Source organism: Drosophila sechellia, chromosome X (assembly GCF_004382195.2).
Source record: "Drosophila sechellia strain sech25 chromosome X, ASM438219v1, whole genome shotgun sequence".
Taxonomy (NCBI): Eukaryota; Metazoa; Arthropoda; class Insecta; order Diptera; family Drosophilidae; genus Drosophila; species Drosophila sechellia.
In genome coordinates this window covers 15,780,765-15,801,240 of record NC_045954.1, presented here as the reverse complement: position 1 = coordinate 15,801,240, position 20,476 = coordinate 15,780,765, and the positions used below count along the sequence as shown (strand labels likewise).

General features: G+C 44.5%; 8 protein-coding genes across 15 annotated transcripts; 4 read left to right on the top strand and 4 right to left on the bottom strand.

The window, feature by feature from the left end:
- Positions 1-215: 215 nt before the first annotated feature.
- Positions 216-2,196, top strand: LOC6619985 (peptidoglycan-recognition protein LE). Its single transcript, XM_002044161.2, has 6 exons — positions 216-343; positions 413-670; positions 737-1,036; positions 1,100-1,213; positions 1,408-1,472; positions 1,544-2,196. Exons 2-6 carry the CDS (start codon positions 472-474, stop codon positions 1,901-1,903), a joined length of 1,038 nt encoding a protein of 345 aa, XP_002044197.2. The 5' UTR covers positions 216-343; positions 413-471; the 3' UTR covers positions 1,904-2,196.
- On the bottom strand, positions 2,149-3,694 carry LOC6619983 (abscission/NoCut checkpoint regulator). Its single transcript, XM_002044159.2, has 4 exons — positions 3,409-3,694; positions 3,093-3,337; positions 2,557-3,034; positions 2,149-2,491 (listed from the first exon to the last, which is right to left on the bottom strand). Exons 1-4 carry the CDS (start codon positions 3,454-3,456, stop codon positions 2,231-2,233), a joined length of 1,032 nt encoding a protein of 343 aa, XP_002044195.2. The 5' UTR covers positions 3,457-3,694; the 3' UTR covers positions 2,149-2,230.
- Positions 3,695-3,933: 239 nt separating this feature from the next.
- LOC6619982 (E3 ubiquitin-protein ligase RNF185) lies at positions 3,934-6,210 on the top strand. Of its 3 annotated transcripts, none has more exons than XM_032724839.1 (4): positions 3,934-3,951; positions 4,864-5,468; positions 5,532-5,698; positions 5,763-6,210. In XM_032724839.1, the coding sequence occupies exons 2-4, from the start codon at positions 4,903-4,905 to the stop codon at positions 5,861-5,863; spliced, it is 834 nt and encodes a 277-aa protein (XP_032580730.1). In that variant the 5' UTR covers positions 3,934-3,951; positions 4,864-4,902; the 3' UTR covers positions 5,864-6,210. The 3 variants fall into 3 exon arrangements, with proteins under 3 accessions (XP_032580730.1, XP_032580729.1, XP_002044194.1); XM_032724838.1 differs by lacking the exon at positions 3,934-3,951 and adding an exon at positions 3,954-4,168; XM_002044158.2 differs by lacking the exon at positions 3,934-3,951 and adding an exon at positions 3,954-4,085 and having other exon boundaries at positions 5,763-6,209.
- A 106-nt stretch (positions 6,211-6,316) lies between these two features.
- LOC6619981 (rhophilin-2-A) lies at positions 6,317-10,978 on the bottom strand. 4 transcript variants are annotated; one of them, XM_032724823.1, is made up of 12 exons: positions 10,755-10,978; positions 9,520-9,661; positions 9,072-9,188; positions 8,848-8,975; positions 8,557-8,710; positions 8,060-8,500; positions 7,830-7,974; positions 7,517-7,764; positions 7,329-7,458; positions 6,934-7,259; positions 6,727-6,879; positions 6,317-6,654 (listed from the first exon to the last, which is right to left on the bottom strand). In XM_032724823.1, exons 2-12 carry the CDS (start codon positions 9,616-9,618, stop codon positions 6,451-6,453), a joined length of 2,145 nt encoding a protein of 714 aa, XP_032580714.1. In that variant the 5' UTR covers positions 9,619-9,661; positions 10,755-10,978; the 3' UTR covers positions 6,317-6,450. The 4 variants fall into 4 exon arrangements, with proteins under 4 accessions (XP_032580714.1, XP_032580712.1, XP_002044193.2 ...); XM_032724821.1 differs by having other exon boundaries at positions 7,830-7,986; positions 9,520-9,674; positions 10,755-10,977; XM_002044157.2 differs by having other exon boundaries at positions 7,830-7,986; positions 10,755-10,977.
- An 809-nt stretch (positions 10,979-11,787) lies between these two features.
- On the bottom strand, positions 11,788-13,769 carry LOC6619980 (39S ribosomal protein S30, mitochondrial). The gene is made up of 2 exons (XM_032724835.1): positions 13,209-13,769; positions 11,788-13,048 (listed from the first exon to the last, which is right to left on the bottom strand). Exons 1-2 carry the CDS (start codon positions 13,664-13,666, stop codon positions 11,833-11,835), a joined length of 1,674 nt encoding a protein of 557 aa, XP_032580726.1. The 5' UTR covers positions 13,667-13,769; the 3' UTR covers positions 11,788-11,832.
- Positions 13,770-14,205: 436 nt separating this feature from the next.
- On the top strand, positions 14,206-15,732 carry LOC6619979 (platelet-activating factor acetylhydrolase IB subunit beta homolog). 3 transcript variants are annotated; one of them, XM_032724843.1, is made up of 3 exons: positions 14,206-14,557; positions 14,674-15,100; positions 15,168-15,732. In XM_032724843.1, exons 2-3 carry the CDS (start codon positions 14,705-14,707, stop codon positions 15,447-15,449), a joined length of 678 nt encoding a protein of 225 aa, XP_032580734.1. In that variant the 5' UTR covers positions 14,206-14,557; positions 14,674-14,704; the 3' UTR covers positions 15,450-15,732. The 3 variants fall into 3 exon arrangements, with proteins under 3 accessions (XP_032580734.1, XP_032580732.1, XP_002044191.1); XM_032724841.1 differs by having other exon boundaries at positions 14,630-15,100; XM_002044155.2 differs by having other exon boundaries at positions 14,206-15,100.
- Positions 15,733-15,999: 267 nt separating this feature from the next.
- On the top strand, positions 16,000-19,127 carry LOC6619978 (EF-hand domain-containing family member C2). Its single transcript, XM_002044154.2, has 4 exons — positions 16,000-16,176; positions 16,235-16,782; positions 16,837-17,110; positions 17,514-19,127. Exons 1-4 carry the CDS (start codon positions 16,126-16,128, stop codon positions 19,020-19,022), a joined length of 2,382 nt encoding a protein of 793 aa, XP_002044190.2. The 5' UTR covers positions 16,000-16,125; the 3' UTR covers positions 19,023-19,127.
- A 148-nt stretch (positions 19,128-19,275) lies between these two features.
- LOC116802007 lies at positions 19,276-20,384 on the bottom strand. The gene is made up of 2 exons (XM_032724840.1): positions 20,325-20,384; positions 19,276-20,135 (listed from the first exon to the last, which is right to left on the bottom strand). Exons 1-2 carry the CDS (start codon positions 20,332-20,334, stop codon positions 19,465-19,467), a joined length of 681 nt encoding a protein of 226 aa, XP_032580731.1. The 5' UTR covers positions 20,335-20,384; the 3' UTR covers positions 19,276-19,464.
- Between the last annotated feature and the right edge of the window lie 92 nt (positions 20,385-20,476).

Below are 20,476 nucleotides of genomic sequence, written 5' to 3'. Positions count from 1 at the left end.
CTATTATTTTCGTTCGTATTTAAATTAAAATTTGTTGTAAGCTTTATAGGGTTAATCAATTACTTATCGAAATCTGAAACTCAACTAGTGGATCCGGCCCACTGTGTGTGCGATACCGTTAAGCTCGCTTCAAAGGCAGTGGAATTGTTCTATATGCGAACATCGATAATACTTATCGATATCTAGACTGATCCTCGATATCCATGACAATAATTAATACACATGACTAAATATGCAATAAAAAAAGCCCCAAGTCGACTGATATGCAATAAGGCATTTCACCACGGCACCTGCGCATATAATGGTGGATAGCCTGTGGAACGTCCTTATCTTATCGTGCGAGGTGGACACGACACGAGCACTAATCAGAGAATAGAACAGTTCTAACTCCCAATATTGATAAACAAAGTAGGGGCCAGCCGAGAGATACACGCGCATTTATTGACAGCAAACAGAAGCCAAGCTACGGACATGTCCGAATCGGGAATCAAGAAGTTGAGCCAGGAGCGGACTCGAGAATGGCTGGCCAGTCAGGAGGACGAGGAACTGGAGTCCATTGCAGAGTCCTCGGTTGTGGACAGCTTGGACTACGATTATACCGAGGAAGAGGACGATACCGATCAAAATACCAGCGAAGAAATCAGCACCATGACACTAGGCACTCAAATCGGTGCGTAGTACTTTAGATCAAGTTCCCACATTCAATTATTAAACATTCAATATCCCCTCCTTAAAGCTACCAAAAAGCACTCGATCATTAGCGACACCATAAGGGACCTTATGAACTCGATCAACAGCATTCAGACTTTGGGCAACGTTAATATAAGCAACTCCACGAACGTCCATATTGGCAATGTTACCAATATCAATGGAAATATACAAATCATAGCCGATGGCCTTACCCAAAACAGAAGAGATCGGCGGCACGTTTCGCCACCGAGAGATAGCGCTCCCAAAACTCCGACACATTTCGAAGACGACTATCAGGACGAGTCGGAGGAGAGGGTGTGCTCGGATGTGTTTATCAGGCGCCAGAGTAAGCTATCATTCAGCAGGGGATGCATACACGTTAACCATAGAATACTGATTTCACTTACAGAATTTAAAATACCCAAGGAGCTGTGTGCCATCATTCCGCGCTCTTCCTGGCTAGCACAGAAGCCCATGGACGAGCCAATGTCCTTGCAGCTGCCTGTTAAATATGTGGTTATCTGTGAGTATTCAAGTTTGCTGCACGTTTTAACGATTTGTTTGCCAACTGATTATAAATCAAGTTGTCTGTAAAAGTATGACGCAATAATTAAAACATTTTGTACTATTTGATCTGGCCATCATGCTTAGCACTCACTAACCTAAGATTATATCGTATTTTAAACCTTGATTAACTAATATTGTTCTTCCACGCAGTACACACAGCTACAGAAAGTTCAGAAAAGCGTGCGATTAACGTAAGACTTATCCGTGATATGCAGGTAGGTTAATACAATTACAATTAAATCTTATATGCTGCGAACTATGTAATAATTATGTATATATATTTCAGTGCTTCCACATTGAGTCGCGGGGATGGAATGACATTGCGTACAACTTCCTGGTCGGCTGTGATGGCAACATCTACGAGGGACGCGGCTGGCAAACGGTGGGCGCCCACACTCTGGGTTACAATAGGATCTCGCTGGGCATCAGTTTCATTGGATGCTTCATGAAAGAGCTCCCGACGGCTGACGCCTTGAATATGTGCCGCAATCTGTTGGCCCGCGGCGTTGAGGATGGCCACATATCCACCGACTATAGATTAGTTTGTCACTGCCAGTGCAATTCGACGGAGAGTCCTGGCCGGCGATTGTACGAGGAGATACAGACATGGCCCCACTTTTACCATATCGAGGAGGAGGAACAATGAAGGACAAAAGGAATGCACCATTTCACATACATGACTTAAATGCACCCGAGTTAGGTTTATAATGTTGAACATTAAATCACCTACTTTGGTATAGTTTTAATGCAGTTTCTGAAAGGTGGAAAAACCACAAGATGTTTCGGAACCAACATCGCCTACCTGTTTTAACTCACAACTGAAAGAGAAGCAACAATTATACTGCACAAATATGAGCGAGGTAGCACCACATAAATACACACATACAGTAATGCATTGGCTGAAAACAATCTATAATTAAACAAAAAATTGCGTAAAAACGCAAAAAATTGCGGTCAAGTAAACAATTAACAATTAGAAGTGATTTTCTTTAAGCTTTGGCGGAGCCGAATACTTTTCTCTAACGTGAGCGCGGTACTCCTCGTCATCATCGTGACACTCCTTATAGCACTGAGTGCAAAAGAGTTCCCCACCGCATCCGTGGCATCGGAAGTCGGCGTCTTCGTTACAAATATTACACCAGGGCAATTCTTCGATGTTGCCGGGCGACTCAGTAATATTAATTGGACTAAGTTCACTCTCGGAGGTTTCTGGTAAGCGCGATTCTGCGACATACTGGATGGGAATACGACAATGATGATTTGGCTTAAAAAAAATAATGCTAATATATAAATGCGAACCTTTTTCAATATGTTCTGTAGAAGTGTCTCGTCATCCTCTTCGTTGTCCGCGACAGTGTCCATCTGGGATCTCGATGGGCCTGCATCGGAATCGACGGGTGTGTCGCGCAGAGCTCGCAAACGTCTCTCAATGTCGGATATTGAGTCATCCCTCTGTCTGCTGATATTTTGATCCAGTTGGGCTTCGTCCACGAATTGTTCGAGCAAGTCCCTCATCTTCTCCTGATCGTTTCTTTGGTCGGTGGACAGAAGCAGATCTTTCTTATCGTAGCTTTTCGTATGCGGCATCCCAGTGAGATTGGCAAGACGGGCGCGGATCTCGTCATCGGTGGCATCAACTCGTTTATAGGCCTGCATTCGTTTGGTCAACTCACTGTCCAGGTTCTCATCAATATGATCCTTGTGGTCTTTGGAATGTGGTGACGAACTGGAACTGGGAACCAATGCCTGTGGCAGCTCCTCCACAGGCAGGCTGTCGCTGCAATAAATTGAATTATAGTTTCAGAATCGATTGTCTAATGTGGTACTCTACTTACTTGAATAGGGCATCGGCGCCCTCTGAACTTTTGGAGGGAGGAGGCAGGTTAATTTTGGTGACTAAGACCCCCGGCAAAGCCTCACAGTCTATAACTTTCTCGGCATCGGCGCTCGCCTGGAGCTTGGATAGCTTGTCGTAGCATATGAGGCACACATTGAGCACTTTTCCTGCGTGACGGGGCACGGGCATTGGTCTCTTCAAGCACTTGGAGCAGAATGAGTAGCCGCAGTTGGGGCATCCATACTACAATTTCGGTTTTAACACAATGTTAGTAGGTGATATATATTGGTTTGCATTGGCTTGATGACACTTGCCTCCTTGCAGAATAGGCCATATTTGCGACCGCATCCAAAGCAGCTCATTGCAACCAGAGGCACCAATGGAACATATAAATTGAAAAAGCTTTAAATTTCGTTTGCTTTGTTTTAAAAGAAGTCAGTTCTAATTAGGAATGGTCGCGTGATTTCTGCACAGTGGGTGAGCTATCGATTACGACTTAAACGTCTTATAGACGCATGCATCTATGATGCATGGGCATTGTACATATCAGCTGTTCCTTGTTTTTGTTTAGGCTAATATCAACAATATTTTTAAATTATTGAGCTTTGTTGTGACCAGATCGTTGGAACTAGAGATGGTCGAGTGATTCCTGGTATCGATTGTCCATCGCATGTTTTAAGTACTTTGTTTTGTGTCAATCGAGGACTGATTACTTTTCAAAAGATTCATTGAGACCCGTGATTTTTCGCCCAACTCGATAGTTATCGAACGCGAGCGTGGACTTTGGTCCGGTGGAGACGGGCTGTTATACAGGCAGCTATTTACCGATAGGGTAAAGGTCTATCGGCCTCGGTCAGGTATCGTCATTGCAATTGTTTTGAGGTGCTAAGACGTCAATTGATAAATTCCCAATTTTACCGTAACACGACGCACTTGTCCACACAAATAATTTAGCAACATTCTCTGATTCGGTTTAACAATAATTAGCACGGCAAGTAAAGGCAAACAGTGAGCGAAAACGAACAATAAAATGAGGGCAAACAAGTCAGGTTTTGCAAACAATACACTTACAATGTATGTAATTTCAAGACGTTATACTATTTGCTGTGCCCCAAGAAGTTATATATAGTATAATTAAGTTCTTATGCGTTTAAAAGCAATGGCTGGCACTCGATGTGTATTTGAGTAAACATGAGCATATAATTCCCCTTAACTCCAATAGGAAGTGCTCCATAAAAACATCATGTGACATCTTTAACAGCTATACGTACTGTATAAATAAGCATATAATCGCTTCCAATGTACATATGTAACAGGTAGATGGAAGCCTTCTCGCTCTATATACACGCGGGTGTTTGTGTGGGTATAGATGTGTACATAAGTACGAACATAGGTTCAGGTACATATGCAGGTCTACCGTCTTGTACCGTCTTGTTTGCCAGCGCAAAACAAACAAAATTGCACTTTTGCTGTTTTATTTATATGGGTGCAGTCAATGGGAATGTTCGGAGCATTATCCTTGAAGAGCTGGCGGTAAATACGCCCTTTGGGCGGTTTTCGTAGCCATAAACACCACCCCCTCGGGTCGGACAAATGCTGAATGCTGCGGAACTCGGGGGAAACCTACGCTTGAAGTATTTAATTAAATTAAGTCATATTCAAGAAAGTACGGACCCTAGTTGTCTAATCTAAGCAATCTAGGCTCTTGTCAATAGGGAGAACACAGACAGAAAATTCGGGTTTCTAAATCATCCAACCTTACGTTGCAGCTTGAACGATTAAAACTTTACCAGCATCCTGGGCAAACCATGGAGGAACCCAAAATTGCAACCCCAGCGGAGCTTCCCAGCACATCAACCGGAGCATCGTCGTCATCATCGACTTTGTCCAACAACGTGAGCTACGACAAGATCGCCTGGACTCGGGATATCACAGAACCCTTGGCTGAGGAGTCATCTACAAGTCAATTGCGCCCGCTGGGTAACTCGATTCCAACCGATTCGGCGGCATCGGAACTGAATACGTCCAACACTTCGTATTCCTTTACTGGAGACTATCTATCTGGTGGCAATAAGGCCGATCTGAAGGGTGGCTATCCATCCGGTGGCACCGATACGGACACGAAAGCCAATGAAAAGGACAAGGAGAAGGAATATAACGCAGATGACTCGCTCTACGAGTGCAACATATGCCTGGACACCGCCAAGGATGCTGTGGTCAGCATGTGCGGCCATCTGTTCTGCTGGCCGTGCCTGCATCAGTGGCTCCTGACGCGTCCCAATCGCAAACTCTGTCCCGTTTGCAAGGCTGCCGTTGATAAGGATAAGGTCATACCTCTGTACGGAAGAAATAGTACACACCAGCAAGATCCACGGTAGGTTTGGACCGCTTACAACATGAGTATTGTTCAATTACGCAACATATATGTGTTTTGCAGTAACAAAGTTCCACCACGGCCCGCTGGACACCGTACAGAACCAGATCCTGTTCCCGGGTTCCCTGGATTCGGATTCGGCGACGGATTTCACATGTCCTTCGGCATTGGAGCTTTTCCTTTCGGGTTCATAACATCTACGTTCAACTTTGGCGAACCACGTCCGCCTGGTAGGTTTTACATGACATCTCAATAGCTCTATGATTGACATTAAATAACAATTTATGTATTTAGTTGCTGTTCGGGGAACAAGGCAATACCAGAATGAACAGGCCCTGTCCAAGCTCTTTTTGTATCTGGCCCTTGTGTGCATAATGTGGCTGTTCTATGCATAGCAATCTGCGAACGCGTAGAGACATCACCCCGATAAGAAGAACCTATATTCAAATGTATATGGCAAGCGTCCGAAGTAATCATATAGCAGTATCCTCCAGTTAAATCAACAATATTCTTAAACTCGTTGGGCAATAGTCGTTGGTGTGATTAATTAACATAAAGTGTAAGCATTCGGTTATAATTGTAATTTGAGAATTCGCAAAACAGAAGTGGATTGGGTACCCCAAACTATTTCAAAAAGGCCGCGATACCCTACGACTCTCAGCGTAAAAAACTGAAATTTCGAAATCATTGGATCGTAATGATTTATTTAAAATGTAGATGTCAAAAAGTGTAAAAATATATATTTTAAACTCGATAAAACATTAAAAACATTTATTTCAATTCGTTTTCCGTGTAGATTATTATCGATGGGTGATTGGGAGCGATTAAATCAATAGTAATAAAATAAATTATGGGTATAATAGAGGGGCATTTAAAAATTAAGTTTATTGCTTAACTTAAACTACACAACATTCATTTTAACTTGAAATGGCCATTGCCTTAAGAGCAAAAAAATAAAACACAAAATAAAACTGGTGGCTACTTAAAATATTTTAGCTAAGCTAGGCGTTCGCCGAAACGGATTCCACGAACTGGATGAAACGCTGCCAGCGGGCCGCGAACTAGAGGATGTCTTCAGGTGGAGCTTGGGCTTGGCCGCAATACTTGTGGGACTGGGAAATCCGGATGAAATGCCCGATGAACTGGCCGCCGATAGCGTTGATAATGAGCCCTTCGACGACAATGGCTGTGCGTAAACAAGGTGAATTAGTGTATTAGTTTGCTTATTATTTACGTATGATTAATAAACAAAATGCACCTTCAAGTAGTTGCGATCCATGGGCGTTATCACTCTCAGCTCGAGTGTGGAGCCGCAGGATTGTATGAGCTGCACTACCTGCTGATGCGAGTACCACTTGACGTCCACGCCGGCTATCTCGACTATGAAGTCACCCTCCTTGATGCCGCCAAGCTGCAAATAATGCCTACATTATACGACGAATCGATGGAAGTGGCAATCACTTACGTCTGCCAATGAATTAATCTCAACGTGGGCAATGATAACCGGAGCATCGCCGCGCACATGGAAGCCAAAGTTCTCAAACTCCTCCTTGTACAGATTGTATCCACCATCGTGCTCCTCGTCATCATCGTTATCCAATGGGCACTTGTTGTTATTGCTGGGCACGCTGTGATACAGGGAGGAACCCTTCTGGAGACGCACACATCTGGGCGCTGTCCAGTGGCGTCTCGCCGAGAATATTGCAATCGGCCCGAGGCGCTTGAAGGGATCCTTAACCTTGTGCGATGTGAAGTCGGGTCCGGTCAGGGATAATGTGAACTTCGAAGATGCTGAGGATATGGATGTATGTACATGAAGACATCGGCTTATCTTGAGTAGGATATGTATGATATATGTACCTTCAACCGATCGCTCTAGAAGATCGCCATCTTCGATATTTTTGGCGGAAGCTTGCAGTCTGAACTTCTCGAGCTCCTCCTGCGATTTGGAGTGCACCTCCTTCATGACTTCAGTCAGCGATGCCTTGTTCTTAAAGATTCAAGTTAAAGGTTAGAATTAGGGTATAGGATATAGTAGGTATATTTACCTTTAAGAACCGACACATCCGCTGCAGTCGCTGGGCTTCCTCGATGCTGGCCAGCGCCTCCTTTAAGTGGGCCAGTTTGTTGGCAATGGAGGTGGACGCCTCATCGCTGGCTCCATAGTCGCCGGTGGTGATGCGCTCCACCTCCTGGGAATTGCCGATGAAGGATTCCTGGTTCTTTTGACTTGACTTGGATGCCTTCAGCTCGTCCGTCGCATCTATGCTCCGTGCCTTGTAGAAATGTGCGAATGCTGTTGGCGTTTACAATCCCACTTTAGTATGAATATTCCCATTTCGAGGTGATAACCCATTCTACCTTTGTAAAGTTCCGCCTTGACTGGCACTAGACCGGCCCAGCATTCCGGAAGATATGTGTGCGTATCGTTTGCCTGGATATTCTTGTGCATCTCATTGTACTCGTGCGATATTTGAGCAGCCTCGCCAGCCAGATCCCGAAACGCCTGGCAATCGTACTGTATGGTTATATAGATGGTACAATTGTACAATGCAACTACATACTATATATATATGATGACGGATACTCACGCTCATCGCCTCGATCTGCAGCTGGAGCTTCTCAAAGAGGCATTCTCGCGCCTGGGAAAGCATCAGCGAAACGAGCACGTCCAGGACCTGTGGCTTCAGGTCCATCGATGGCGCATTCGTGAACGTATCGTAAATGTGACGAAAGACCCCGGCGGCCCGTAGAAAACTATCCACGGCCAAGTCGAGACCCCGTTCCGTCGTGCGATCATGTCGAGCGCCGATCTGTGTATATATGCCACCCAGATTGAACAGGGTGCAGGCTTTCTCGAACGCGATGGTCCGCTGGCACGAGGGAACTCCCGTGAGCGAGTCGTACCACTCGAAGTACACGCCCAGGTTACGATCCGGCGGAAAGAAGCGACGCTCCACGTAATACAGCGTGTTGTAGTAGCGGAAAAGTAGCGCCACTCCCAGGGCATCTCGTGACGGTGTTTTGGATGCCTGTTAGAAATTGGATTAGTTGTGCATAAAACTCTGATATATATACAAGACATTACCTGTCTCGTGTCCGTCATATCTGCTATGGCATCTATGTACATTGAGGGCTCCTCGCTGTAGTGTTCCAGGATGAAGTCGGAGAATGGTTCCATGAAATTGATCTCCTTGGTTTCCTTCAGTCCCAGCGGTATCATGGGCATAATTCCATTGTGACTAGGTATTATTAGAGGATTATTATTATAATATCATCAAAGGAATAGCTTTAAACTGCCTGCTTCCTTGAAAGTTAGACCTTGCGGGTGGGTCTTTCCACACAGTTTCTTATCCCAGGAGCGGGCTTATTGTCTCACCTTTCGCTCTGATAGATTTCCACCGACGAATTCAACTCGGCCAGTTGCTCCTTCAGCAGTTGCAGATTTGAGTTGACAAAGCTTAATTCCAAGGCAACTGTGTCGCGCAGTTTGCGATTCGATGTGGCCTAAATATATATATATATACATAAAGATATGCATTTAGTTTTGGCATGGGCATAAATATGTAGGTTCAGAGTGATAAGGGTAGGTAAGGTGCCCACCTTATATAGATTCTCGGCACCAGCTCGAAGGCGGAGTTCCTTATTTATTTCTTTGTTTAATTTGCATCGCCTGTTTTGGAGTTTGCTGCGACAAGTGGCAGCTCGTGGATCTGAACCCTGGAAACAGGATGGCATATGATTATATAGATTATATCTAAATATATATATGTATATATATGAATTTAAGGCTATATTGTGGAGATATTTGCTTTTATTTGCGGATTCCTGTACGTCATTAGTCATGATAGCGATCCCTTAAAGTTATGACTCAGTGTTCAGAATCAAATATTCCATAACAAAGCTTTTGGGTGATACAATTATTTATGGTGTTTTAGGTGATAACAATTACAATTGGAAAATATTAATATTTAACAGTCTACATGATTAATACCACTTGGCATTTTACGCATCGCTGAATGCACAAAAACATAAATAAATAAATACTCACCCGAACAAAACAAAAGGATAACTCATTGAGCTTCTCGTCATCCTCGTTCTCCTCGCTTTTCGCCACCCGCGTCGACAATTCGTTCTCCTTTTCATCCATGGTTCAAAGATCCGAAATCCGAAATGATTATGAGCCAAAAGGACTGCCAATAAACACTGGATTACTTTTCAATTTGTGGTTAAATGCTGAAATAATAAACATCTAAACATCTAGACTTCCGACCTTCAAGACAAGACCAAGATCATGAAAATCCCATGCAGCACTTGTCGCGTTATGAATGGTGTAACTAACTAACTATTATAACACGAGCTGCTCGTTTTTCGTATGTATGCACATGGAGTAGCTAAAGATAGAACCGCATTTCTTCTTCTTCGGCTTTAGGAGGTCAAACTCATCAATCGCCTTAACGGTTTTCGATTCGAGCGAGCCATTTAAGTAGCGCCAAACATCAACATAATATAACCGTCATGGCGCTGCTCCAGGGCAAACTCATCTTGAGATATGGTGAATAAACACATAGGATTGCAATTATTCAATTATTATTATTTAATGCAACACTAGAAACTCACAAAGTGTCCGAATTTTAAAGGGTTTGAGCATAGACGAAGACCCAAACTTGTCAAGATCGTAAAAGTCCGTTTATATCTATAAAAAGTGTGGGCCAAGAACTGGAATTCTGGGACACCGAGATATGAAGCTTGTGATCGAACGGTATTTCTGGGACAGGCCGCTCGAAAACAATAGGAATTAACTGCCATTCGGTTGTCGTTGTCGTTAATTCTTTTTTGTTTCAACTAAACTATACACACATGCAAGCACGTCGGTTGGCTGGAGATTTCGATGTTGATTTCACGTATTCATGAGATCGCAGAATGCAAAGCATAAACACAGTGGTTTATCGGATCGCTCGCGATCGGAGGGGGAGGAATATACATAGTTATAGATATAGATATATATATACACATAGACATAGATATAGATGTAGACAAATATGTGGTTGGCCACTGGTTTCACTATTTTACACTGGCATTCCACAGAGTCCATGGCATATTTATGATAATCCGCGCTTGTTCCACATCATCAGTAGCATACTTTTGTACTACTTGTATGTTATGGCATAATTATTATACACATTATTATACACCACGGCTTACAACTTTATAAGCTCGATGGGCTCCACGAAAAAATAGAAGAAAATAACCGAGAAATACACTTGTTTGCCCACAAATGCTCACCGTATCCACATACTCCACGATCAATATTCAAGATTTTTCAGCACTCGCCCAACGGAATTTCGACTCAATATCAGTTGGGTTCGACTCTTGTCTGCACTACACTTTCCACTATTACCAAAAAAAAAAAATATATATATGCAACAGGTTACTGCTCCACCTTTTTGGACAACCGAAGCGCCAGGTACGAGTTCCCGAACCACCGTAAAGTCTCAAACTGGTTATTTACTCGAGCCTAACTATTCAGATCCAGTGTGACCGTCGCACGGCCGTTATAACATACCATACGGTTAGCTGGGACGTTACCGAAATAGTCAACAAGTGGTAACTTTTTTTAGCAATCCCAACTTTGAAATAGGACTATAAAGCTATTATCAAATATGTAAGACTACTATAATAAATGCGATAATACAAAATCAAGTTATTAATACATACATATTACCAGACTAAGTAAGAGCTTGAAGTGTACTTATATGGAATATCATATAAACCTTATGTTCAATTTATGATTTGGTAAAAAGATTTAAACTACCCTATAGCATTATAAACCTCTTTTACGTTCGAAAAATATTGTTCTGGTCCAGTGTAACCGCATTTCACCCACTTTTTGAGATAACTGCGGTATGTTTGCTGATAAATGAAATAAACAATGGAATCTAGAATAAATATGTGCTGCATAAACAATTAAATAATGATAACAAGCATTGCATTGGCAAGTTTTAGCATCATCAGCACTAATAATTGGCAAAATTCCAGGTATTTTTATAATCATATCTATTGGAAAGAATTTAAGATAAGAAAGACTACCTTATAAATTAACAGAAGATTTTATCGACGAACATAACAAAGTTAATAAATATATATATGTACTTTGTAAGGCACTCCCTTTAAATTTAACAAGACATTTATATTAAAAATCATTAAGATACTTAAGAAAGTTTGCGGAAAATTGAGTTAATCAAAGTTTAATGCAACTTTGTGCACCGATTCGTTCCTCCGAATCAGCAATCCTCTATTTCGCATTAAAAATGCTGCATTTTTTTAACAAGTGTAACCTTAGGAAGTGTTTATCTTTATTCATTTAAGGGTAGTACGTCTTCTTGAACCTGTTCTTATTCTTAGGGACGTCTGGTCGGACTGCCCGCGGCACATACTCCTTGTCATGTGTGTCCAGCGTTCGCTGCCAAGGATTGATGTTCAGCTCGAAGAAGCGTCTCTTAGCCTCCATGGCGCGATTTTTGTTATCGATCTTGTAAAGCTTCTCCCACAGGTAGATTTCGGGTAACTCCAAGTGTCGCGGTCGGTTTGATGCCAAATATTTGAAGGTCTTATTGATAAAGTCACGCTGTTCGGCGTTCTCATAGGCGGAAACGTCGGAGGCAACATACGGCTGTTGCTCCCCAATACTCCGCTGAATCGATGGCGCATTGGCATAGAAGTTGAGCAGGTGCCGCAGTGCGGTATCGTTGAAATCAACGCACTTGCCGCTCGCCGAAATCTCGGCGTAGAGTGGAAGTGGCTTTGTACCGCGACAGAAGTTGACACGGGGATTTTCCGCCACGTTCGTGCCGTGCAGCAGCAGCGTATTAAGCTGATACTCGTAAAAGCTCCATTCCCTGCCGTTCGTGATCACAGTTTGAGTGTTCATGGGATAGGTCAGTTCGTTGTAGGTGTTGAAGCCATTGTAGTTCGCCTGGGCCAAAAGCCAAGCGTATGACGATTTAATCGCCAGCGAATGCAGAGCCTCCAGCTGATCCTGCTCGCCGAACGATTTCGGACGGATCTGCAGGTGTGCACGCGATTGAAATGAGAGCAGGCCGAAGTTATGCTCATTTCCTTTGGGCCAATAGCCTGGCACATTGGTGGCGTGCTGATGCTTGGTGCTGTAGCCGAGGGTTCGCGGGTCGTGCTTGAAACGGGGCAGCTGTTTGCTCAGCTCGAGGTTTTCGCTTTCCGCTTCCGTTTTCCACGGCGACAATTGCTTGCGATGGCGCAGGGCAAGATACGGCGCTCCCGTATACTGAACCAGCCGATCAACGCTATCGTTTGCCATATCCTTTTGCCATTCCCGGCCCTTCTTCGATTTTTGCACGTTCTTGGGAGGATCTACGCCGCCAACCGCCCAGAAGGCTTCGTGGCGTGGATTGTAGTCGACCTCGAGCTCATCCAGGTGCTTGTACTCCTCGCTGAGCGACTGCAGCAGAGCTCTGTTCAGCTGTTCCACAATGATCTGCGTTAGGATGCGCTCACGTTCAACGGGGTTAGAATCGACAGAGTTGGGTTGCTTTTCCAGGTGCCTACGCTTGGTAATGGGGGAGAATACATTAATATCAGACGACCGAACTTGTAACTAGGGCCACTCCAACCAACCCGAGTTCTTAAGTGAGTTGGACAAGCTACTGTCCGCAAACTCGCCGGAGAACTTGGTTCGTTGGAAGACGACCTCGTTGTACCCACTTGTAGTAGTCGTGGGCAAACTCGAGGGCATCGATGACATCCCCGCGAGCCGCCTTGAAAAGACCATCCTCGCTCGGCTGCTGCTGCTCCTGCTCGGAGTCCTGAGCCTGTGCCTTCTTCTCCGTTTCTGATGGCAAATCCTCGAGCACTGTGCGCGTATAATGTTGCGTGAGCGGCAGTGCGTTGTAGGGAATTTTCGAGTCGTTGAAGTCGACCACCTTGAAGCCGTAATAGCGGGGCATATTGATTTTGATCATCTTCTCCTCCACCGTCGGCACCTGCCGGATTTCCTCGTGCCAGTTGGCCGCATCCTTCTGCTTGCGCGCCTTGAAGGACGTATCCTGAATCTCCGGATATACCGGCTCTGCGTCCGTGCTATTCAGCTGCAGCTGCGACTGGCCGGCCAAACAGCGCTTGTACGTCGTTCGCAGCTGGCGAACACGGTTAAGCTTCAACATGCCGTCGAACCTAACGCAAGTTGCGATTTATGTTTTCGAAGAAATAAAATTAACTTCAGTTTCTTTGACAATAACTAGGTTATGTCATTGCTGCAGTGTGACCGCACGCTGGATACGGAATCGGTTGCGCCAAGGTAGCGACGGAAAGTTTTGCGATGCAAGGGTAATGGTATATTGCTATTTATGCAGTTTAAAAATAATTCATGATAAATCATAGTCCTTTACCGTTTAACATGTTATCTTGCTTAATTTTAAATCTTTATATTTCTGAAATAAATCATCGTAATATTTTTTAAGCTCTCTAGAAAAAGCTAACAAAATAGTTTTGCTTCATTTATATATATTTGATATAATTAAAAAATCCAATAGTAAATAACAATTAACAGACTTCCCAACGATAACGCATTTGACAATTATACTTTGAATAAAATGCAGGTTACAAACGATAACATATGTGACCATAGAACGTTTTCGCTAACGTACCCAAATCTTATTCAGCTGTTCCAAGTGCAACACTGCTAGGCAACACTTTCCAGCCCTGGAAGAATACCAAACATCTACCATCTCTCTAAACACGAAAACATAAACGCTTACCAAGAAATCATAGAATTTCTATACCAAATTAAAATAAACTTATAAATCTTTCCAACCGTAATTCCCTGGCAATTTCCACGTACTCGAGTGTGGCCAAATAATTCCACGACATTTACGGGTGTTGATGTTAAGGTAACCTAAAACAAAAAAAAAAAAAGAAAAAAAATCTTCGCCATAAAAACGATCTATTAAAGTAAACACGGTACGGAGCTTTTTATGCTAGCGAAGATCAGTTGAATTGTTTCTCCACGACTGCAACGCTGTCACTGCAAGCCGAGCAGAACGCCCAAGTAGCCGGTAAGACTAAGCCGCAGCCGATGCCGCATTCATCCGCATGCTGAAACTGCAACTGAATCGAAATCGAAATAGGAATAGGAATCGAAATCGGAATCTTTAACTGACACTCAATCTAGATCTGCAACTGAATCTAAGCACGCCGACGAAATGAATCCCTGTGTGCTGCCCACCCCATTGCCCGATCTGGATGGCGACAAGCGTTGGCACAGCATACACCGCCGGTTCATCTCGGATTGTCGCGAAAAGGATCCGGATGTGATATTCCTCGGCGACTGCATCTTCGAGACCGTCCAGGACACGGAGGCCTGGAATCAGTACTTTGCGCCGCTGCACTGCCTTAACTTCAGCATTCGCGACGACTGCACCGAGCACGTACTGTGGCGCATCGAAAACGGTGCGCTGGACAATGTGAGTCCCAAAATCGTCGTCCTCCATGTGGGCACCAATAACGTGCGTAACAGCGCGGAGGAAGTGGCCGAGGGTGTGCTTGCGAACGTAACGAAAATCCGTCAAAAGCTGCCCAACGCCTACATCGTTTTGCCCGTAAGTAGTTGTGTTATTAGCCAGTCGCAGTAAATCCTCACCATTGCCATCTATCTCTCACTTGCAGTCGCTACTGCCGCGTGGCCAGCAGCCCAATAAGTTGCGCGAAAAGAATGCCCAAATCAATGAGGTGGTCAATGGATTGACCAAGGGCTTGTATCGCGTCCAGACGGTGGCCATTGACAAGGGTTTGGTCCAGAGCGACGGCAGCATCAGTCATCACGATATGTTCGACTATAAGAATCTGACCAATGCTGGAGCGAAAAAGATATTAGAACCACTCTACGATCTGCTTTCTCAAATTCTCAACGAAAACGAACCTGAAAACGATCTCACTCCCTCCGAATAAAAGGAACACCCAGCAGCTATCCATTATATATACATACATACACACATACATATACCACAAACAATTCCCAGAATATAACTTAAAACAAGAAATGTATTTTTTGAAATCTCAAAAGCTATAGAGCTGCGAGACTAACTCACAATTAAGCATACATTTTTCGTATCGAATAGTAAACCATCGCATATACCATTGCATAATGATATTATTTTACATTGTATTTATAAGATAAAAACCGAAATGACTGTCTCATTGGGTAAACTATAAGTTATCTTCAAGCATCAGACATTCATGGATTTTCGCTTGCATTCGTTCTTTTAACCATTTCCGTTTGAGCACCCACAAATTAACTTGTGTTTGTTTATAACATTGACAGTATTCTATATGTTTTATTACTATTTTATGCATTGACAATAAGAAGTAAAGTTGAATGCGAACCGTGGGAGACGTTTGATAAGTGTACAAGTGGTTGATTTTTTTGAAAGAGGACAAATCTTCAAATATGAAGTATGCGAACTTGGAGAAATAAAAAGAAAAAGAGTAAAACACAGTAGGCTCCGCAGGATCTGGTCTTGAATTTTCTTCAATAGTGCTCTATATTACATTTAGAGCGTACACCAAATATACAAAATATTTCCAAAAAGGTCGAAAACGGTTCAATTCTCATAAAATATACACAATGCTGCGCATTCCTGGAATGCCCCTTCTTCCGGGGACTCTCTTCCGCGATGTAAGTAGTTCGGATTGACCATCAATTGGGATTAGATAAGCATCTATGCGAGTAACAGGTATCCAAGGGACATTACCCCAAACCGCAATCGCTGGCCAATGTCCAAGGTCTGAGCATGCTGAGTGATCGACAGCAACCGCCTCCTGCGGAATCGGGCAGCGTTACGGTGGACATAAGCTGTCCCCCCGTTGGGGCATCCTCCATATATCCGCCACGTTCGGGTCCCCGGATGCCTCCATGGCTGGCGTACGACAAGAAGGTGATGTGCTTCCATGCCTACTTCAAGCAGACCCTTCAGGAGGTCTACCATGCGCCCTATCTGGTGCGCAAGGTCAAGATCTACTACTATCTGGAGGATGGTACCTTGGAGATCTACGAGCCCCGGGTGGACAACTCGGGAATTGTGCAGGGCTGTGTGGTTCACAGGCAGCGGGTCCAGAAGGCGCCGCCGTGCGACAATGAGTTCATGTCCCTCATCGATCTGAACGTGGATCAGACTGTTCAGATATTTGATCGTCAGTATCATATCACCGATTGTGATCCGTTCACAAGGAGCTTCTTGAACAAACGCGGCATAACCGTTCCCGATCCGGTCAAATCGCCATGGTAAACGATAATTGAACCGCGGAAATTACCCATTTATACTGTCCATTCTCATAGCGATCCCACCGAGGAGCAGCGCAAGCGTGAAAACCAACCGCGATCTGGAAATTTAATCCCGAAGAATCATCCATTTGCCCAGTTCCTCAAGTACGATAGGCAAATACTCAAGTTCCAGGCGTACTGGGACGATAGAACCGAGTTCGGAGACGTACGCAAGCTGGAGGTGTGCTACTACCTCTCCGACGATACCATCGAAATCAAGGAGCAGCACATTCGCAACTCAGGTCGCGACGGCCCAACCGTTTTTCTCAAACGCGGGCGCTTAGCGCGAGTAAGTAAATATAAGTATAGATGGTACCTGGTACTCACCATTACGACTTACGATACGATATTAGCAAAGTGAATTGGGATGTTGGAGCCCAGATACATGATATCTTCTTGGGATTCCCTGCTATTGAAATTTGTAGTTTCGGATCTCCTGATATTTGAAATCTCCCAATTTCCCTATAAACCTGTAGTTATAATTAAGAGTGTAGGTAATTCACCTTATTAGCAGTGCAAGACTGTAATTTTGACCAAATTATATCGTATTCCTGTCATAATATCGTATTTTTGCCATATTTATACATATTTTTAAGGAAAAATCAGTTGACAGCTTACTTGGCCAAGTTATGATGGAAAATCTGTTCGAAAAAATCATATTTTATGATTAATACTATATTTCTGTTTGTTAGGAGTTCGAAGGACTCCAGCTGCTGGGACAGATGACCCCGATGACGCTACTGAACGTCCTGGGCACCAATATGCGCAACGTGCGCTATTGCGTGGATCCGCTGAACACCGGAAACAAGGAGATCCATTACTATAGGGAAAAGGATCTCCAGATAGGCAGTGTGATAAACGTGTATGGCCGTGCGGTGGTGATAACCGAACTGGATCCCTTCACCCAGAACTATTACCGCCAGCGATATGGCATACAGGACTTTACCCCACTGCCGATCCCCGCCAGATCCGATGATTGTGCTGACCATAGATCGGAACGACAATTGCCGCCGTACAATGGATGGGGTAGCTACGAGGATTCGGTGGGCAATTGCATATCGGTGGAACCGAAGCCGCCAAAGTCCGATTTCAAGAAGTTCATCAAATACGATCGTTATGTGCTCCGCTTTGGCGCCAAAATGCTCTCGACCATTAAGGCGAACTGCGAGCGAATCTTTGTGATTAGCTACTATCTATGCGATGATACGCTGCAAATCCAGGAGATTGCGGTGCGCAACTCCGGATTCCTTGGTGGCGAGTTCATGAAGCGCACACGCTTGGAGTTGCCTGGCCAGGAGAGGTTCTCCTGCAAGCAGCCGCAGTACTATATGCCATGGAACTTCTTTGTCGGATCGACCATGTCGCTGAAGGACTTCATCTTTCACATAGTCTCGGCGGATGAGTACACGCTCGTGTACATGGAGCACCATCCGGAGACCTTTCCCCACGCAAATGTGGGTGTGATCATGGAGAAGGTGAAGAGTGCCCTGCAGAATCGCATGGCGGAGTTTGTGGGATCGTGTGTTCCGGACTGTACGGATCTTGAGAAGAAGCGTGATGTCTTTGTGTCCTTCGAGAGTTTCAAGGGCGCCCTGATCAGCATCATGGGTAACCAGATCAGCGATCACGAGATCATTAGCCTCTGCCGGCACTTTTCGGCGGAGAAGAGTCAACCAAATGCCTGCGATCGATCCACGGTGCGGGCGGCGGCTCATCTCGAGCTGAAGAGAACCCTGTGGAATGCTCGGGATGATCTGATGGAGCACTTCCATCACATCAATCCGACCAACCAGCCATTCCTGCCCGAGGTTAAGGTGAGATCGGCACTGCGGGGCTGTCGCCTGCCATTCTCCCTGGAACTGATCGACAATATACTCTCGATTCTGAATCGCAACGAGTGCGACGACATCGAGGTGTGCGACCTGATGAACTTCATCGACGTATCCTGCGGCAAGGGCTGCGACATGCTGCCCGTGAACCACGCCTTCGAGCTCTGCCCCAAGATCCCCTTCCTGAACAAGGGTCGTGTGGTGAACTTCACCTGCTTCCTGAGGGAGATCAACCTGCCCCTCAACTTGCCAGCCGGCGGCGAGAAGAACAACGATGCGATTGCCGAGGGTGGCAGGATAATGCCACCATCGGCCATGCCCGATACCGATGCCCACAAGATGCATGAGGAGGACGCACAGCACGTGGCTTGATTGAGACACGAATCCTGCAGAGCACACACACATTTTGTTCCAAATTATTTGTTGTAATTCCTAACTTTATCTTCAATCTTCAAAAAATATATTTTGAAAAATCGATTTTCTTAACTAGGATTGGAAAAAGGCAAAGATAGAATATATAGAATCTTGTTAATTTTAAATAACAATATTCAGCATTGGCAAAACTTAGTATATTTCGTACTTATATTAAAAGTTTTTAAGTTAGAATTAAAAAAAAAAAATATGCTTTTCATGCTGCATTTTTTCGAATGTTGCTTTGGTTTATTTTACCAATGGGTGTTATAATTGATTTATATATCTGATATAAACTGATATTTTGGGATCCAAGAACCAAGATCATTGAACATTAATTACGATATCCACATATGCTACTATGGCAACCATTGTATATTGTATCCGCTATTGGAAAACACGACTAATTCCGATTGACTGGGCAGTTCAGTACCAACTCGCGATCTTGGCAGGATTTCGTCTCCCGATCGAACCACTGATTCCGTGGGCAATTATGGCGCTTGACCCGATTCTTATGGCACATATAGAAACGACGGCAATGTTTGGGATCTGTCAAGTACTCGCCATCGTTTATTCCACGGCAATCGCTCTGGGATCTCAGCACATCGATTCTGTTGCTGAGTGGATACGGAGTAACATGTAACATGGAATGGCCATCATTTGCATCCTCGGCATCGAGCATAAGTTTCGATTTCTTGGTGGTCACTGCCGGTGTCACTGTCGTCGTCGGTGGATTAGTGGTGGTTTGTGTTGTCGTCGCGGTGGCCTCCTCCTTGGCCTTTCCGGTGACGTTGGCTTTGACATCACCCAGCACAGCACCGCCGCGATCCCCGTTGAAACATTTGACTAGTCCGGGCAGATTGCACGTCTGGATCTTTGGATCGTAGAACAGGCCATTGGAGCACTCGCGCCGAACGGCATTACCACGCTGGCACACAAAGAAGCTGGAGCAACTGGCGGGATCCGCGAACGACAGGCCATTGAAGCGATCCGCACACACGGTGCTGCCCAAGGCATCAGTCAATGGCACCGCCGAGGACACAAGGATCACCACAAATAGATGCTGTGCAATCCCTGAAGACGAAAGAATATGCAACAATTTTAATATAGATTTAACAATAAGATCTTTAGGCTAATGGTATATCATGTTTTATGGGCAGACATTATGATCATATCTTTGTAGTATCCATATAATCCAATCTCCTAATCCAATGATCCAATGAATGATTTAAACGATGTGCTATAATCCATTGTTCGACGTACAAACTTTCATGTTGGTAAACCGGCTTGGAGGTGCTGTTTCAAAAACGCGACAACTTTTGTCCAGACTCGCTTTTTATAGACGGCGGCGCCTCCTTATCGCCATCGCCATCGCCATCGGCAGACGGCGACGGTTACATGGACAACGTTCACTT